The 14500-nt window shown below is 39.4% G+C and overlaps 1 protein-coding gene across 1 annotated transcript; it reads right to left on the bottom strand.

The window, feature by feature from the left end:
* Positions 1-4414: 4414 nt before the first annotated feature.
* Positions 4415-14196, bottom strand: LOC126815903 (solute carrier family 22 member 21). Its single transcript, XM_050541997.2, has 8 exons — positions 13952-14196; positions 12702-13120; positions 9946-10185; positions 9110-9244; positions 7849-7931; positions 7015-7135; positions 6187-6259; positions 4415-5438 (listed from the first exon to the last, which is right to left on the bottom strand). Exons 1-8 carry the CDS (start codon positions 14156-14158, stop codon positions 5238-5240), a joined length of 1479 nt encoding a protein of 492 aa, XP_050397954.2. The 5' UTR covers positions 14159-14196; the 3' UTR covers positions 4415-5237.
* Between the last annotated feature and the right edge of the window lie 304 nt (positions 14197-14500).

Raw genomic sequence — 14500 nt, 5'->3', positions numbered from 1 at the left:
GATCAGTTAGATTTATTAAAAGACACTTTGGCTCTAAGCCACTGATTGGCTTTTTTTCTTCATGGTAAAGAAAGTAATTGCCTCCACCTATATATTTTAACCTATGCTTTCCAAATATCGAAAAGAAACTTACCGGCGAAGAAATTCTTTTACTTGATCTGAAAATGGATTGATTTGATTCATAATATGAAAGTTGAATCTTTATATATCCTTTCAGAACAAGGAAAATGTCAAATGTCATATTTTGATTGATAAATTTTAATTTTCTGAATCTTGTTAAATCAGTTCTTTCGCCACAGTTAAACCACCCACACTGAGTAATTTAAAGGTTTAATTAACGATATAACACGGATTATTATTTAACCAATCGAGTGGACAATTAGCCAACGGCGTCACTTCATTCTCACCCTTAAGGGGAAGTGTGCAATATGTTTTCAATAATGAAATGAAATGCGGTTTAGCGTCCTACTGTTCTACTCTGGCTGGGCTAATGCAGTGTGCTATGAGGGAAAGTTTACCCGGACAACGGCGCTACGACCTACTCTTATATCGAATTCGTATTGCCAAGGGATCTTTTATGTGCATGAAATGTGTACCCGGGACCTCAGTTTTTCGTTCTGCCCATCGAGAAAGAGAGAGAGAGAGAGGGAGAGAAACCGGAGGACCCGGAGAAAAAACCCACGAGGTTGGACAGGCGACCATAGTCCTTGTCACGTACAACCGAGAAATCGAAACCACGCAAGTTAACTTAATGACAGACCTAAAGATACAGCGCAAATGGTTACATCTTTGCAAGCTAGTAATTCAATTCGGATTTGTGCATATCGAAATTTGAATCGTACACATCATACTAGATTTGGACTAAGACATTGCTACATATTGCTCTGTGGTGGATAGCATTCAGCCTAAAGAACATTTTCAAAAACATTATAGTCGTGACATTAGACGAACCAATGGTGTATTTTGGGTGGTCTGCCCCCAAAACCTGCCAATTGAGTTATTTCCCTTTATTAACACATGCCCGAAAGCATTTATTGATAGGATAAAAACAGGGGCGGATTAGACAAAAAATGAAAATAATAATTTTGTCCAATTCGTCTAAAAAAAACATTTTTCTGCTGAAAATTATATGGGGGGGGGGGGTATTGGACCGGGCATGGAGCGATGATGATATCATGTTGTATGTGGCCGGTGGCTTTAACGGGCCGCCATGCCATCACTGGAGTCTGGAATGGGCTGGTATAATATACTTTCTGGGCCGGGTGTACTGGGTGTGGGCCGGAATTCATTATCTGAACTAATGCTATGTTCATTAATCAATATGTAGTGTGTCAAATGTTCAAGTTCGGAGTCAAGGTAAAATAATTTACCTGGAACAACAAATCCAAAAATCAAAAAGCAGCTTTCATGAATTTCACTTTCGTCACTTTGTACCAATGTTTCTCGTGGACTACCATCACAGGAGGAATCAACTAGCGCTCACGGCAACAAAAATGAGACATTTTTCAATGAAAATATTCTTACTTATTAAATATTCCTAACTGGTTAATCAAATGGTCAAATTTTTCTCAATTAGTCCCATTTCTTAACCAGTTAAATTCTCTTGACTCTTGACGATACAATGATAATACGTTAATTTATAATATGATGATATGATAATTTCACAGGTTGATGGTTGTAAATTACTTGCAGGTCGGGGTTTTGGCCTATATTAATCGATTTATGAGATATATTATTTGACAGAGATTATAATCAGATATGCCACCAAATCGCATATTTGGGGTTCATTTTTCAAAATTTTCCCTGGATAAAAGTGGAATAACACATGACTTTACTTGTAATGCTGTTCAATGAAACGTGTTAGCTATGGATGGTAGGGACCACGGTGGTTTAGTGGGTAAGACGTTGGCTTGGTAGCCTGGATGTCGCGGGTTCGATCCCTGCATTTGGCCGAGAAAGTTCATCGGGATTTTCCGACGTGGTTTCCCCTTGTCAGTGATGCAGGACGGAGGTCCTGACAAGGACAGCTGTCTGGTCATTCGGATGATACGAAAACCCGAGGTCCCGTGTATACATTGGTGTGTACGTAAAAGATCGCTTGGCAGTTTGAATTCGATATAAGAGTAGGCCAGAGTACCGCTGCCCGGGCAAAATTTCTCTTATAGCACACTGTATGGCGTATGCCTGTCTTCATTAGCCCAGTTTGGAGCAGAACAGTAGGAAGTTAAACCCCATTTAATTTCACTGATGTTTTAAGAACGTTACGACTCTAGAATATAAGATTTTCGATAATTATTTACAGTATATATACAAGTACTGCCTATATTTCAAAACATCGTTTGACCATTTGTAGGAATAGTGATGTGCGGTGCAAGTACTAACGGGTTTAAGCGACTACTGACAACACGTATATTTCTAACGAGTTTCCATGAATAGTAACCACAATTAAGTGATTTGAGGATATTCTACCGTAGAACCCAGGTAGTAAAAGCTTAGAGAGCAATCCTACACACTACGCATCTTACTGTGTCATTTATTATCTGATAGTTAAGCCCGTCGTACACGAGCAAATTGTCTTTGACAAATGGTGATTTGTCACAGAAATTTGCACGTGTACGAGAGGAAATTTGCCACATTTTCATTTGCCATATGAGATTTGACAAAAGCTGGCATGCATAGCTTTTCGTCAAATAAACGTGTCAAAGATTTGGAACTTATGCTCGTGTACGATAGGGCGTCAAATAAATTGCTTTCTTCGTACACGGTCAAAGAAAAATTGAAGAGGCCGTCAAAGAAATTTGTCAAATTTTCTTTGCTCATGTACGACGGGCTTAAACCTAATGTTTGAACAAACATATAGGTCCTACTGATCAGGGGCATGGTGACACATACTTTTGTATGAGGAATGGTATCCCTAAGGGGAGCACAGAAACCCACGGTATGCAGCATTAGGGGGTGTCGGGAACAAGGGTGTGGTGACCCATGATTTTGCATGAGGAACAAGATCCCGTCCTGGCCCCCAAAAAACAATATATGTGTGCAGGTGGGAGGGGGGGTCCTCCCAGTGCCACCGAGTAATACTGGACTGTGTTGGATATGCTAGAGTCGATTTGTAGCATACTGACTCGTGGTATATGTTTGTCACTGGTTAAAGGAGCTAAATCGCTAACATTTGGGACCTAGAAATTGACACAAGTGGGTCGGAACTCATATAATACTGTAATATGAATGTATATAAACTGATATCCATTCAATGGTTTCCGTTTTTACTCTAATTTCAAATCAGTTCTGTTCCGCGAAATAAGCCAGCAGTCTCAATCGAATGCAAATTTCTAGCACCTGGTTATTCCAGTCTACATACGCTGTTTGGTTTGGTGCAATATGTGTAGCCTCGTTCCTCGAGTCTCTTGCTAGAACTGGGGCTGAAACGCATTATAGTACACGATTCGTGTACTAATGGTAAAATGTTTATTTTGTCTTAAATATTGGATATCAGAAGGCCATCTTTTTCCGGTAAGATCACAGCATCAATGTTGATTTAAATTGACAAATAATTTGTGTTTTCAATGTTGAAGATTTTGGATGATATTGGGTTAGAGACTTAGCTACTTTAAGCATTAAGATTATAATGTTGAAAACCATATCGAAACCGTAAGATTTTTTGCCAATCGCAAAGGGCGTACAAATTTAAAACCATGAGGCAAAGCTCGCCATTGCGCCCCTCTCACATAACCCCTGCTGCTGATGTGTTAGTCTTCGATAAATCCCAATATTTATCTGGTTAGTAAATGTTATTGCCTTAGAGAATTCTCTAATCAACATCTGCTTGGAATGATATTTTTTTTATTTAAAGGATATAATTCTGTAACTGCCCTCAATCCAACTCAAACAATAATTAAAACAAAATTTAAGAAAATAAAAATTTTATAGTAATGATATGCAACTGGTGATATTATCATATCCTACCCCCCAAAACAGGTTTCATATTCAGGTTTAATATACAAGTTTATGTATAATAATTCAAGTTTTGTATAACAATTCAAGTTTGGATAACAATTCAAGTTTTGAATAACAGCATGTTTCGTATAACAATTCATGTTATGTATAATAATTCAAATTTTGTATAACAATTTATGTTATGTATAATAATTCAAGTTTTGTACAATAATTCATGTTTTATATAGCAATTCATATTTTGTATAACAATTTATGATATGTATAATAATTCAAGTTTTGTATAACAATTCATGCTTTGTATAATAATTCAAGTTTGGTATAACAACTCATAATTTGTATAAAAATTCATATTTTGTATAACAATTTATGTCATGTATAACAATTCATTTTTTGTATAACAATTCATGTTTTGTATAACAATCCATGTTATGTATAATAATTCAAGTTTTGTATAGCAATTCATATTATGTATAATAATTCAAGTTTTGTGCAATAATTCATGTTATGTATAACAATTCATATTTTGTATAACAATTTATGTCATGTATAATAATTCAAGTTTTATATAACAATTCATGCTTTGTATAATGATGCATATTTTGTATAATAATTCATGTGTTGTAAATTAATTCAAGTTTTGTATAAAAGTTTATGTTTTGTATAATAATTCCGGTTCTGTATAATAATTCAGTTCATGTATAATAATCTCTCTCTCTCTCTCTCTCTATCTGACAACAAGAACTTAATAATAGAACACTCTCAATACATTATAAATACGTCAATACTCAAAAGTTAAATATGAACTGACAGTGGTTAAACCATGCCGCCATCGAAGCTATCTTACAAGTGTAACGTCATAGCACCAATCGATGCATGTCAATCCTACACAAAGTGGCGACAGTACGGATCGGATAATAAGTTTACAAAATGTACGGATGTAGTTCCTGGTTTCAAAATGAAAACAAATATTCGAAAGAAACAACTTTGTTTAAATATCATGTCAAAAATTATTGATGATTTAAAAACGAAAACGCGTCGACTGTTACGACTCGCGTCAACTGTTACGACACGGGCCCATTATTACGTCACGCATCGCCTGTTACGAAGGATTCGACAACAAATGAAGTAATATTGATTAATTAATCGAACCACGTGTTCCGACTTCACCATACAGCAAACAGAATAGCAACGTTTTCCACGGCAACGGTTTCCATAGTAACAGTCACACAAACACTCATACACACAGTTATTGCATTATTTGCATCAATTGGTCGTACACGTTAAACCTCAACTCTATTCAATGCCGATTTTTTTTCATCCTCTGGATCGGGGTCGCCTTGTATTTCCTTCGATTCTTGCTGACCCGGAAGTAAATCCTCTAAAGCGGTACCAAGAGTTTCCGGTAATAAAAAGTAGACGATACCAAAGCTGACACCTTCTAGAACAATTACTATTACATATGGGATCGTCTCTTCAGAGGTCTGAAATGAAATGAAATGGGGTTGAACGTCCTTCCGTTCTGCTCGTAACCTGGGCTAATGAAGACGTGCATACGTCATACAGTGTGCTATGTGGAACATTTTGCCTGGACAGCGGCACTACGGCCTACTCTTATATCGAATTCCAACTACCAAGGGACCTTTTACGTGCATGCCAATGTATAACCGGGACCTCGGTTTTTCGTCTCACCGGAACGACTAGACAGCTGTCCTAGTCAGGCCCTCCGCCCTGCACCACTGACAAGGGGAAATCCAATCGAAAAGTCCCGATGAACTTTCTCGGCCAATGCAGGGATCGAACATCCGACCTCCAGGCTAGCGAGCCAGCGTCTTACCCACTTAACCACCGTGGCTCACCCAGAGGTCTGAAATAACTGATAACGACCGTTAGGAAGGTGTTTAAAATTGGCAACCAGCAATGCATAAGTGGTGTCAGATGTTCTGGAACTGTCACAGTGTGCAGTAACGGAGAAAATACACCTGTTCAGCAGCCAAAATATTTGTTATTTGGATGAAATAAATAAATCTTTTGAAAAATAAACAGCCAAAAATAATGCGCTGGAACAATAACCAAGATGTCCTAGGTTCGATCCCGGTGTAGGTCAAATACGTTCCTCGGGACGTTGCAGCGTTACGCTTAATGCTATGTGTTCCGTAAACAGACCCGTTGTGTTTCCATCCTAAATGAAATGTGTTTGTGTCATTTATAATTGAATAATATCCAACTTACCAAAGCGAATACAAAAGGAGCTACGACGCTCCCAAGTCTAGCAGATGTGTTCGCTGCCCCGTAACCAAGGCTCCTGCAAATATGGTAAATTAAAAAAAAGGTTAGCACACGCCCTTTGTAGATAGGTCGGCAGGGCATTTCATGCAGCATGACGCATATGTATTCTTTTGTCGGTGTTTAAAGGAAATACTGAACTAGTTCAATAACTCATAACAATAATTTTTCAAATTGATCAAGGGCCATAACCTAGATAGTAATTATCGAAATTCGTCGGAAACCTCTTCTTCTCATGAACAAAAACACTGTCCATAAATTTCAAGTCAATTAGATCATAATTTAGTCACTAGAGCGTTCACAAGCAACAGTGGACGACGGAATGACTGGTGAGGCTGATGACGAGATATGACCGCATTTCAAAGTGGGTGTCTAAAAATGAAATGAAATATAATGTGGTTTAACGTCCTGCTTTTCTCCACCGACAAGGGGACACTAACTCCGTGCTGCATCGCCGACAAGGGGACACTACTCCGTCCTGCATCACCGACAAGGGGACACTACTCCGTCTTTCACCACCGACACGAGGACACTACTCCGTTCCTGGACTACCGGCAAGGGGGCAATACTCCGTTCCTGGACAACTGGCAAGGGGACACCACTCCGTCTGCACCACCGATGAACGAGAGCCGGGGGACGACAGTTAACTATATACTGAATGATAGCAATAGACAAGAATTACAACAACAAAAATCTGTTCGTGGTTTGCGTTAGGTCAAAAGTTCAGAATAAAAGGAATTTAATGGACGGGAGGGGTTGGGCTGTATACATTACCTGATAACTGTGGGATAGCTTTCATTGGTCATTGTTATTATACCGGCCCAGGCTTGACCAGTAAATATTCTAGTAGCCAGAGACAAAACTGTTATAATAGTTCCACTGTCAACTGCATTCACTAAAAAAATATAATGCAATAATGCAATAGAAATGGGGTTTAACTTCCATTCGACACAAACTTGGTTCAATTTTATTTTAATAATTCGCTTGCGTGTAAGGGGTCTTTAGCAGTTGGGGGAAACCGGAGGACCTAGAGAAAACCCACGAGGTTAGACAGGCGACCCTACTCCTTGTCACATGCCACCGGGGAATCGAAACCACACCAGTTGACTCAATGACAGACCTTATGATACAACGCACACGCGCTAACCATTCGGCCATCCAACCCGCCCTATAAATAAACATTACCTGACTTGGCTTTTGAACGGTGCCTTTAGATTTTGAATGTATATATTATCATACTTTCATGTCTGACCAGGGGCGCCGGAACGTTAGAGGTTTGGGAGGGGGGTAAAGAGGTGGTGGGTGGGGGCATGTACGACGGAACGTCAGAGGGTCCGGGTTGGTGGTGGGGTGGGGCCTTCACCGAGAAAATCTTTGAAATTATGTTGCAGGAACAATGAAATCTCTGACGTCTATTGACTAGTTACCATTTATACCCCATCAGATCAGAATGCATGAAATGAGATTTAACGTCCTACTGTTCTGCTTCAAACTTTTTTTTGGCGTCTCTTAATCTGACATGATGTCACGTGAATGGGTTGGTGCATCGAAATCTTAAGGGTACATATATTATCTAATCTCTCCCTCTCTCTGTATATTGAACTATACCTGTATATTGAACTATGACCACCATTACACAGCATGACGTGCCTAAACCAAGCATCAACAGACCTATTGCTCGACGACCAAATCTAAAAATTACGGGAAAATATCATTAACAATATTAAAAATTTCAGTGCCGGACTGGGCCAACCGGTCCACCTGTCCCAAGCTCATTAAAAACAAGTGGGCCTAAGCCTATAAAGAAAAAAACAAAAAAAGAAGAAAAAGAATGAAAAAAGAAGAGAAAGAAAGGAGAGGGGGGGGAGAAAAGAAAGAAGGAAGGAGAGGACAGGACACAGGACAGGAGAAAGAAATGATAGGAAAAAAATGACTGACAAACAACACAAAAAAAGAAGTGTACTACAAGGAAAGAACTTTATGAGTCTGACCTCATTATACCGAGAACCGTGTAATTCATCTTTTAACCTCTACTTAGTACTTCATATGTCATTATTGCCGAAATAATCGCCAAAAACTTGCCAGTTTTGAGTTTTTTGCGAAAAATTAATCACGTTTGGGTTTTGATTTCACTTAGAAATCAAAAATTTGCCTTCTTCTGGTTTGGTCTGAAATGTTGGAAAATAGGTTTGCGGTTGTCAATTTTCAAAATTTTCCGGAGGGCAGGCCACCCCCCACCTCCCCTAGACCCACCCCCCTAGACCCCCCCTCGGACGCTAGCAAGCCTTCGGCGCGTACTTGTGTGGGCCTTAGTCAATGCCCTGACAGGTGGGCCTTTGGCCCACCAGTCCGGCACTGAACAATTTATAACATTTTTCAACTGATTGAAACAGTGACCCATGGTGCCAATAGATAGGAGCGTGCTATAGACCAAAAAAAAACGAACCTGACGTCAAGACCACCATCTTTATCGACATAGCAAGCGAGGAAAGGTAATTTGTTGCAAATTTTTCAAAACATTTTAGGGCATCGTTTTGTGGGCATGTCACTTCTTTGATATTAAGTTTCTTCATAAGCTGTTGTATTGTTGTGAAGATAAACGATGACGGTAAGACTGGTATATGATAAATTGTGTTTTGATTGGTTCGTAGAGTCAACCTACGTGGCCAATGAAATCATCAAGGTCTGCTGATTTCATTGAAACCTGTGAATGGGTCTAGGGGTCAATGGAGTAGACCGGAACAATACGACTGGGAATACCGAGAATGCCCCCCCCCCCAGCAAAGGCGCAACAACAAGAGGTGTATCGCTTGTGGCACAGACCATGGTTCAATAAAATATTTTGAAACCCAAGAAAGGCAAAACTTACCTGTTCATGAAATAAATAGCAGGTATACAAATGGGGAATTCTAGAATATTCATCAGGAACTGATTCAGGTAATAATTGCCAGAAAATTTACCTACACCAAAACTAAAACCATAATATGATGCCGCTAAACACCACCTAATAAAATACGTTAAAAAGAAAATTAAATCAAAATCAAATCAAATCAAATCAAATGAGTTTAACGTCCTACTTTTCTGAACCTACTTGGCTAATGAGAGAAAGAGAGAAATGGGGTTTAACGTCCACTCGACATAAACTAGGTCATCTCGGGACTAACATATGGTTCAATTTTATTTCATTAATTTGCGCGAAAGAGGTCTTTAGCAGTTTGAGGAAACTGGAGAACCCGCAATAACCGCACACGTTAACCATTCGGCCATCCAACCCCCACCCCCATCCCCGCAATAGCACATGCCTTTCCATAAAAAGTCATATATATTTTTAAAAGCCACAGCAAACTCTCGAGGTTGGACAGGCGATCCTGGCCCTATTCCTTGTCACGTACAGCCGGGGAATCGAAACCACGCAATTTGAACTATAAAAAACGAAACGGAATAGGCTAGATAACTCACATGTAACCCACCAGTTGCTTTAAGGGGTGAGGCTACCCGAAAAATGTTTTCTGAAATTCTAAAGCTATTGAATTGAAAATGGCACAAGTAGTTAGAGTTACCATGGCAACAGCTTTTTTTTAATGTTAACTTTTCCTTGTTTATTACATTTTCTAACTACTTGTACTATTCAATAGCTTTAACATTTCAAAACAAAAATTTTCGGATTGCCTCCCCCGCTTAAAGGGTCAATGAAGTTGAACATACCAAACAATGTGTAGAGATATTGTATGCTTGGCTATTTTAGCGCCTCTATAAATGTCTAAATACGAGTATGTTTTTCCGCCTTTCTTTTGTGCCTCTTCCTCCTTTGTAATTTTCATTATTAATTCTTTTGTATTGCTAGGTTTAACCCTTCCATTCATCTTGGCCACCATTTCCACAATGTCTTCCGCTTCTTTGATTTGACCTTTGACGGCCAACCATCTTACACTTTCTGGTATGATACTACAATTGCCAAAAGAACATGGCTAAATCTATTTGTTAGGGCCAGCTCAATTTTTGTCAAGGTCGTTGAAATGTAAATAAGGTTCGGGAACGTGATTGTTGGCGAGATTGTAGGTTAGGGTTAGGGTAAGCAATGGGGCTAGGTCCAGGGTTAGGTTTACGGGTTGGGATTAGCGCTAGCCCTGTTTACATCCCGTGACCTATGACGAAAAGTTGAGTTGGCCTTATCATTTAGCACTAACCATGCGTTATTTCATTCTCCACGCAAGTCTCGCTATCCCGTTACGCATATTTCCCCCAAGGTCACGAGATGTAAACAGGGTTAGGGCACATGATTGTTGCCGAGGATTGTGGGTTATCGTTTGTATAAGGCGTAGGGCTAGGTCTTGGGTTAGGGTTGGTGTTCGCGCTAGCCTTTGGCCTTGTCAAATGGATCTCACCATCCAGTTAGTGTGAACTACAGTGGGAGACAACTCTGCTTAGTAGAAGAATGACGTTATGTGTTAGTTATGAAATGAAAAGGAGTTTAACGTCAGTCCTACTGTTCTGCACCCACCGGGATAATGAAGGTGGGTAATGTGCTATGACGGAAATTTTGCCCGGACAGCCGCGTTACGACCTGCTCTTAGGCATGATAGGTAGATTGAAATAAAACGCTTTTAAGCTAAGACTATCTTGAAGGGGGGGGGCGTGTTAGGCGGGGGAGGGGGGTAGTGTCGGGGGGGGGGGGGACACAGGGCGGAAATCGAGCTGGGCCCTGGGTCCTGTTTCACGAAATCTTAACTAAAGATAAAATCGTAATTTTAGTAGATACTTCAATTTTGATTGGTTAAGCACTAAAATCAATCTCATATTATCCAATTTGGATTTTATCTTAGTTAAAATTTCGTGAAACAGGCCCCTGCTCTTAGGCATGATAGGTAGATTGAAATAAAACGCTTTAAGCTAAGATCATATTGAGGGGGGGGGGGGTGTATATGTGTGTGGGGGGGGGGGCACAGGGTGGAAATCGAGCTGGGACCTGGTCTATAACACCTGTTTATTAGTATATATATGCCCTCCCTATTTTTTTTTATTATTATTTTGCTGATATATTCTATTATCATAATTAAATGTCATAATAATATAATCCATCTCAGTGCATATTAGCGTGGAGTGAGTGCAAATGAATGAATTGTTTACAATGACAAATAATTTTTTATGAATTGAATTTTATAGTTTAACATGAACATTATTTTGTATTATAAATGTCAAGTCAAATAAATTGTAAATTGAAAATTATATTAACTGTCAACCGAAAGTAACGGAATAGAGCAGGTCGTATAAAAATAGAATAGAGTGACGGTAAACCGAGAGAGAGAGAGAGAGAGAGAGAGAGAGAGAGAGAGGTCTAATGTCATCGACACAAACTAGGTTATTTTGTGACTAACATAGGGTTCGATTTTATTTCAATAATTCGCTTGCGCGTAGGGTTTTTAGCAGTAGGAGGAAACCGGAGGACCCGGAGAAAATCCACAAAGTAGGACAGCCGACCCTAATCTTTGTCACGTACAACCGGAGAATCGAAACCACGATAGTTGACTCAATGACAGACGTAAAAACAAGGGAAAAATATAAAATGAAATTTGGTTTATCGTTCGGCTTTTCTGCACCAATCGGGATATTGAAGACGAGAGGGAGAGAAATGGGGTTTAACGTCCACTCGACACAAACTAGGTCATTTCGGGACTAACATATGGTTTAATTTTATTTCAATAATTCGCTTGCGCGTAGGGGTCTTTAGCAGTGAGAGGAAACCGGAGGACCCGGAGAAAACCCACGAGGTTGGACAGGCGACCCTACTCATTGTCACGTACAACCGGGGAATCGAAACCACGCCAGTTGACTCGATGACAGACTTTATGATACAGCGCGCACACGTTAACCATTTAGCCATCCAACCCCTTATTAAGGACAACAATGCAACATGTTATATGAGGACAAATACACACACACACACACACACCCACACACACACATCAGTGGCGTTTCTGCCTACTCTTCGCCGAATGCAAACTGCCAAAGATGCTTTTACATACCATCCGAAAGACTAGCCGCTGTTACTGCATATCTGAAAAGGGGAAACCACTCTGGAAATTCCCGGAAAATGAAATGAAATGAAATGGGGTTTAACGTCCTACTGTTCTGCTCCGAACTGGGCTAATGAAGACGGGCATACGCCATACAGTGTGCTATGACGGAAATTTTGCCGGGCAGCGGCACTATGGCCTATTCTTCTATCGAATTCCAACTGTCAAAGGATCTTTTACGTGAACGCCAATGTGTACACGGGACCTCGGTCTTTCGTCCCATCCGAACGACTAGACAGCTGTCCTTGTCAGTCCCTCCGTTCTGCATCACTGATAAGGGTGAACCACGCCTGAAAATCTGGATGAACTAATCCCGGAAAATATTCTCGGCCAACCCATATCTGACATATTAAAAAAATACCTGACATGATCAAATTTTATACTTACAACCATCCGAGTAAACACGGCACGGTAAAAATACCAACAGCTATGTGGACATAGGACCAATCTTGAAGCAGATAAGTTGACAAGGACAGAAAGCAGACGCCAGTTGCCCAAAATGGTATCAGCGTTAAGAAAGGTCTCCACCGGAAAGACAGAAACTCCACTGGAAACATGCAGACAACCAGGTAGGCCCCCATTGCTATTCCAATAACAAATCGCAATGCTGTAAACATCTGCCAGGATGTTGAGAAACCAATACCAATACTGACGATAGAGTGCAACAACAGTGTCAAGTAGAAGGTCTTTTTGCGTCCAAAAGAATCTGCAAGCTGTCCACAAATTAAAGTTCCTACAAGAACTCCAGACATCTGTATGGAGGTGATGATAGGTGTTACCCATTTCCTCTCACAGACAAGATCCCACTACAAATAAATAACATGTATGCATTAAAGTTACGATTTCAATATACCCCATAGAGAGTCGCGGTGGCTCAGTGAGTAAGACAGAACCACGTGTCTATTCACCTCGGAACTATACGTCAAAGTAATAGTTTATATGAGTGATTGTCAACTCATCTCAACTATGCATCAATGCAATAGCAAATTACTAAGTAATTATCTATAAATCTTAACTATTCAACTATGAGTATGCTTCAAAGATAATACTAAGTAATTGTCTATTTACCCCAGAACTATGCGCCAAAGTAATAGTTTATACTAAATAATTGTTCATCTCGGAACGATGCGCCAATGCAATAGATAACGATAAGTAATTGTCTATTCAACTTGGAACTATGCGTTAAAGTAATAGTTAATATTAAGTAATTAACTATTGACCCAGAACTATGCGTCAAAGTAACAGTTAATATTAAGTAATTGTCTATTCACCACTATTTACCTCTATTTAACCAAGACTTATGCGCCAAAGTAATAGTTAATACTAAATACGTGTCTGTTCATTTTAGAACTGTGCGCTAATGTAATAGTTCATTATAAGAAATTGTCTATGTACTCGGAACTATGTACCAAAATAAAGGTTAATACTAAGTAATTGTCTATTTGCCCCAGAACTATGCGCCAATGTACGCGTCTATTCACCTTGGAACTATGTGCCAAAGTAAAGGTTAATACTAAATAAGTGTCTGTTCATGTCAGAACTATGCGCTAATGTAATCGTTCATTATAAGTAATTGTCTATTCACCTGGGAACGATGCGCCAAAATAATAGTTTATAGTAAGTAATTGTCTATTCACCTCCGATACGACCGTCTTCAGTTGACCATCATATACTCTATGACAAGTTGAACTGTTGTTTATATCAACATCGCATTGTTTATACGAGGAACTATTACTAGATAGTTGTTCTAATGCTGAGTCAGCACACCACCATTCTGGTTCTAAAGCTCCAAACGCCATGATCATCATATTATACCCCATAGCCAACTTTGGGACGAACACCATTGTGATTAACAGAATCTGGAACCTCCCTGTCGACCCAATTTCCTCCATTAGATCGTCTAAGTGCATCTTGTAGTTCTTATAACTCACCGACTATAAAGTATAAAAATAAATATACATTATGGGAGATTATATCAAAACATGTAATGAAGTAGAGTTAAATGGGTTCTGAATATTAAATATGGGAGATTAGATAAAGAGCTGGCAGTTCTCATTATAATAGTTAAAATCTTCATAACGTAAAGGGAATTTTTGGAAAATTTCATTCAAATTGATCCACTCTGAACCGAGAATTTAGCGATTGAATTTTGGGCCTAGCCTCGATCATCATTACTAAAGTCGGTA

The sequence above is a fragment of the Patella vulgata genome, chromosome 3, assembly GCF_932274485.2.
Source record: "Patella vulgata chromosome 3, xgPatVulg1.2, whole genome shotgun sequence".
NCBI lineage: Eukaryota > Metazoa > Mollusca > Gastropoda > Patellidae > Patella > Patella vulgata.
Note: the sequence above shows the minus strand (reverse complement) of the source record. Positions and strands in the feature narration are given on the sequence as shown.